The sequence below is a fragment of the Scyliorhinus torazame genome, chromosome 10, assembly GCF_047496885.1.
Source record: "Scyliorhinus torazame isolate Kashiwa2021f chromosome 10, sScyTor2.1, whole genome shotgun sequence".
Taxonomy (NCBI): domain Eukaryota; kingdom Metazoa; phylum Chordata; class Chondrichthyes; order Carcharhiniformes; family Scyliorhinidae; genus Scyliorhinus; species Scyliorhinus torazame.
Genome location: NC_092716.1, coordinates 217,196,522 through 217,202,521, shown reverse-complemented (window position 1 = coordinate 217,202,521; position 6,000 = coordinate 217,196,522). Strand labels below are relative to the sequence as shown.

Sequence of the window (6,000 nt, the reverse complement as noted above, 5' to 3'; positions counted from 1 at the left end):
GGAAAGGGTGCAGAGGAGATTTACCAGAATGTTGCCTGGTATGGATGGAAGATCTTATGAGGGAAGGCTGAGGGACACGAGGCTGTTTTCGTTAGAGAGAAGAAGGTTAAGAGGTGACTTAATTGAGGCATACAAGATGATCAGAGGATTAGATAGGGTGGACAGTGAGGGCCTTTTTCCTCGGATGGTGATGTCTAGCACGAGGGGACATAGCTTTAAATTGAGGGGAGATAGATTATAGGACAGATGTCAGAGTTAGGTTCTTTACTCAGAGAGTAGTAAGGGCGTGGAATGCCCTGCCTGCAACAGTAGTGGACTCGCTAACATTAAGGGCATTTAAATAGTCATTGGATAAACATATGGATGATAAGGGAATAGTGTAGATGGGCTTTAGAGTGGTTTCACAGGTCGACGCAACATCGAGGGCCGAAGGGCCTGTACTGCGCTGTAATTTCCTATGTTCTCTGAGTCAAGCTGAGGCACAGATAATACATATTATTCTGCTCTTGAATTAGATCATACTAGACTCCATTTACTTGCCTTTAATTGCACAAGGGTGAACCATCCTCTAATTTATTTTCTCATTCATTACCCAGATACCAATGATGGGGAAGACGTTTCATGACAGATGCACCCTTGCACTGCTGCACCATTCATAGCTTAACAGAATAAAAACTTAAAGTTCCTGTCACACCACTTCTATCAATGTAAATTACCGTAGATTTTCATTGTTAACTATTACTCTCAATAGGTCTCTCCTTATATGTACTTACTTCTTCCCAATCATACCCCCACCATTTATTTTTGTGTTCAACTTTCTACCCTCATTTCACCCCTCTTGCTGGGGTAAGGTAGCTGTTTGGAACTTGGACAACTGGTGATTCTTTATTTAAGAGCTTGATAATTAGTTGGTATTCAATTGTTTCCATGCATACCGTCTTTCCAACAAAGTCACTAATAGTGATTAAGATGGGTAATATAGATCACCTTTTGTAAACTGTAAAAAAACTGCAAAATTCCAATAAAAATATTTCAAAATATAAAGGGATAAGGGGGTTGGGGGTTATTTCTAATGTTTGGCTTTTGTAAATTGTATGTGGTTTGCACAGATGTTTGTTTTGTAAAAATGAAAAACTCTAATAAAAACATTTTCAAAAAGAAAGATATGTCCGATGTCTTTTGCCTTTCCTTTATCCCAAAGCGCTGATGTAAACTGTAACACTAACTGCTCGGCTGATCAGGAAACTGAACACAAACCTGGGAGTTTTGTGTTTTGTATGGCTTACTACTAGAAGATGTAGCGCCTTTGCTCTTGAGTTACAAGTTGAACTCTCACCTTATTTGCAAAAAAAGATTCTGAACCATCACAAAATCAAATTTATTCATATATTCATTTGGTCTATTGAAATGAAACACAGTATCTTGTTGAATTTTTTCGTTTAATATTTACACATATGCAACCTATTCCCCTGCAAATTTAAAAAAATGTCAATGTTCCCTCTTCAAGTCTTTCAAAATATCTTCTCAATGTGCTTTTCACTTTGCATGTGTCCGTGCGGAAATGACGATGGAATCCATTTGGTTTTGGCAATAAAATTCATTCTGGCAGTGTTCGATTCAGACAAAATAAATTCATTTTAAAATTGATCCAAAAATGGTAGGAATATCACATTTTAATTTCAGATTCAAAAATAGATCAGTATTTTAAGGTAAATTATGAGAGAACCAGGGAATTGGTCCGTTTCGTTCTGAAGTTTCTGTAGTCACCATTGGAATACAATATAGCATTGCAGCTGAAAACAGGCTAATAAAATTAAACACATATTTCACAACACTGCAAAATTGCTCTGAATAATTGCATGTTTTGTACAAATCTATTGTAATACATTCTGATTCTAAAATGCAGCAAATCATCTTTTCATGGTATGTGTATAAAGTGCAATACCATATATATGTTCTTAAAAAAAAAAATTAAACCTACTTCACACACTTCTGCTGTGTTAAGAAAAACTTTAGTTTCTAACATCCGAGTCACCAAAATTACACCGTGAACGTTTTCATACATATGCTTTAGGTTTTAGAAAAATAGCTTCCCTTTCAAATACTTAATCCAGTGATTCATTATAATCCTGCTTCGTTGCCCATTATAGAAAATGTGTCTTTGTTTTGTTTAGTACAAAAAGCAAATTGGTGAAATTAGTTTAATTTCTGGCTGGTTAGTACAGGTTAAACGCAATACAGTGTTGCTCTCCATCAGATCAGCTTTGCAGGTTTCTTGCTTTCCTTGTTCAATTCTTTCTTCCTCTTTTTTTTAGTGTTCAGTCAGGGCTTTGGCTAGATTGAGGCAGAACAGAAATAATTCTCAAGTAAGCCTCACCTCTTCAGTCACTTAAAACAATGTAATTAATTTGTTTTAACAAAAAACATGGGAAAGGCAGCATTGCATAGCCCCATCACTGGCTGTACTTCCACAATTCAACGCACCACCACCAAACATATTGCCCCTTGCCTCCACTTTCACAACTCTGAAGGATCATTCCTTCCGCGACACCCATGCTCCATTACTCAGTCCCTCTCTGACCCTCTCCCTTTGTCTCGCCAGTTCAGGAGATGCAACACTTTCCCTATTAACCTTTCTTTCCCCTCACCATCCAATAACCCAAACACTCCTTCCAGGTGAAAGACATGTATTTGTATGTATTTCTTTCAATTTAGTATATTGCATTCACCGCTCACAATTTAGTTTGTTCGACATTGGGAAGGCCAAACACAGTCAAGGCAAACACTTTGCAGAACATCTCTGCTTAATCCCCAAGTCAGACCCTTAGCTTCCGGTTGCCTGCCATTTTAATTCCTAACCTTGCTCTCAGGCTGACATCTCTGTCTGTGACTTCATGCAGTGATCCAACAAAGCTCAAATGTAAGATTGAGGAATAGCGTCTCATCTTTCAATTAAGCACTCTATAATCTTCTTGATGCAACATTGAGTTCAATAATTTCAGGTCATAACCTTTGACCAACCGGGTTTCTTTTTTTGCAGCTTCTGACTGTAGTCTTGTTTTTCCCTCATTTCTACTTTCAGGCGGCAGCGGTTCATCATTCTGCCATTCACACCTACTCTGGGCATATCTTTTGTTTCTTTATCTGTCCCATTACCCGCATTGCTGATCTTGTGTTATTTAACCTCTCCTGCTTCCCACCCGATCACGAACTTCCCATTTGTAGTTCCTCCAACCCCATCCCCCCGCCCCACTTTTATTTGCCTAAAACCTATTACAAGTCAAATTTTCCCCAATTCTGATTAACTCTTTTTCTCTCGATTGATGCTGTCTGACCTGTTGAGTAGGTCCAGCAATTTCTGTGCTTATTGTACAAGAGCTGGATTTTCATGCTTCTGTCGTGGTCAAAATGGAGGTTGGTAGGAATTGAAATGGATTCCCACCCATATTCCCAGCATGGCACATTTATAGGAATGGGTAAGATGCAGGGTGTTAGCCTGCAAAATGCAATCCCGCCCTTGGCCTACTCTATTAAAGGAGTGGGCGTTTCACACTCCTCTCCCCCATCCCCCATTATTTCCATGAAGTCAGGTGTGTTTTGGTTCATGAGCTATGGGAGAAGCCTGTTGTGGAGTTGGGAATCTTTTGACAAGTAAGTTTAAAAGTGTTGACAACACCACATGTCATAATGCAATGGTATACTGTGAGTTAATTTGTTTTTAGTACAGTGATTAATGATTAGGCTTTGCTTAGAAAAGGCAAGTGATGTTTAAATTAGCCAGCATTGAGTGTGTTCAGGTGTAGTAAAGCATTTTATCAAGTGGATAAAGTGTTCTTCAACATTCAACATTATTGAAATTCAGATTTTAATGTGCTGATTTTTCCCAATGATGTCATTATGATTGACAGCCCATCAATCTGTTGAGTCTTCGAAATAGATGAACAGATGGTTGGTTTCTTTCATTGACAGTCCAAGCTGTTGATAGGGATGGCCATTAAAGGTTCAAGGATTTAATGCACTCCCCTCTTAAGGCTTTGATGACACAGCTGTGTAATGGAATCCAATTATGAATGTTTGTCGGAGTTTCAAACTCACAATGGATTCAGTTTAGTTGGGCTGGCCCAGTTTTGAAGGGGGCCGTGAGCTTTGTTTGATTGACATCTTAAAAAAAATATTTAGAGTACTCAATTCATTTTTTCCAATTAAGGGGCAATTTAGCGTGGTCAACCCACCTACCCTGCACATCTTTGGGTTGTCGGGGCAAAACCCATGCAAACACAGGGTGAATGTGCAAACTCCACATGGACAGTAACCCAGAGCCGGGATCGAACCTGGGACCTTGGCACCCTGAAGCTGTAGTGCTAACCACTGCACCACTGTGCTGCGCCACGATTGGCATTTTTAAGAGCAGCTAATATGATTATATGTTCTATGGAGATCTTTTAATGGCTGTGTATTTGTTTGACATTTTTATGAGCACTTAATAGGATTAAAGCTTTTTGAAAGGGTGTTAGAAAGTGTTTTTTTTGACAGTTTCATGAACATCACAAAGATTTCCCTAATGTTATTATAGGGCTCATGATTGCCCATAATGGATACTGGGTGAGTGGGCATTGGGGGGGAGGATGTGGGGTGGGGGGGGGGGGATGAGGGCAATATGAGATATTGTGTGGTGAGGGCTAGAGTGCCTAACATTCATGCTCAGGAATGAGTTGGTACTCAAACAAAGAACAAAGAAATGTACTGCACAGGAACAGGCCCTTCGGCCCTCCAAGCCCGTGCCGACCATGCTGCCCGACTAAACTACAATCTTCTACACTTCCTGGGTCCGTATCCCTCTATTTCCATCCTATTCATATATTTGTCAAGATGTCCCTTAAATGTCACTATCGTCCCTGCTTCCACCACCTCCTCCGGTAGCGAGTTCCAGGCACCCACTACCCTCTGTGCAAAAAATTTGCCTCGTACATCTACTCTAAACCTTGCCCCTCTCACCTTAAACCTATGCCCCCTAGTAATTGACCCCTCTACCCCAGGGAAAAGCCTCTGACTATCCACTCTGTCTATGCCCCTCATAATTTTGTAGACCTCGATCAGGTCGCCCCTCAACCTCCGTCGTTCCAGTGAGAACAAACCGAGTTTATTCAACCGCTCCTCATAGCTAATGCCCTCCATACTAGGCAACATTCTGGTAAATCTCTTCTGCACCCTCTCTAAAGCCTCCACATCCTTTTGGTAGTGTGGCGACCAGAATTGAACACTATACTCCAAGTGTGGCCTAACTAAGATTCTATACAGCTGCAACATGACTTGCCAATTCTTATACTCAATGCCCCGGCCAATGAAGGCAAGCATGCCGTATGCCTTCTTGACTACCTTCTCCACCTGTGTTGCCCCTTTCAGTGACCTGTGGACCTGTACACCTAGATCTCTCTGACTTTCAATACTCTTGAGGGTTCTACCATTCACTGTATATTCCCTACCTGCATTAGACCTTCCAAAATGCATTACCTCACATTTGTCCGGATTAAACTCCATCTGCCATCTCTCCGCCCAAGTCTCCAAACAATCTAAATCCTGCTGTATCCTCTGATAGTCCTCATCGCTATCCGCAATTCCACTAACCTTTGTGTCGTCTGCAAACTTACTAATCAGACCAGTTACATTTTCCTCCAAATCATTTATATATACTACAAACAGCAAAGGTCCCAGCACTGATCCCTGCGGAACACCACTGGTCACAGCCCTCCAATTAGAAAAGCATCCTTCCATTGCTACTCTCTGCCTTCTATGACCTAGCCAGTTCTGTATCCACCTTGCCAGCTCACCCCTGATCCCAGGTGACTTCACCTTTTGTACCTGTCTACCATGAGGGACCTTGTCAAAGGCCTTACTGAAGTCCATATAGACAACATCCACTGCCCTACCTGCATCAATCATCTTTGTGACCTCCTCGAAAAAAATCAAGTTAGTGAGACACGACCTCCCCTTCACAAAACC

General features: G+C 41.0%; 1 protein-coding gene across 13 annotated transcripts in view; it reads right to left on the bottom strand.

The window, feature by feature from the left end:
• Positions 1-1,420: 1,420 nt before the first annotated feature.
• The window catches only part of plekha7b (pleckstrin homology domain containing, family A member 7b), a 713,202-nt gene continuing 708,622 nt past the window's right edge, over positions 1,421-6,000 (bottom strand). For all 13 annotated transcript variants that reach the window (XM_072466383.1, XM_072466384.1, XM_072466385.1 and 10 more), the window contains one exon: positions 1,421-2,334. Coding sequence is in view for 1 of the 13 variants with exons in the window: in XM_072466384.1 (XP_072322485.1) it covers positions 2,312-2,334 (23 nt within the window). In the remaining 12 variants the exon portion in view is untranslated. The remainder of the gene's footprint in view (positions 2,335-6,000) is intronic.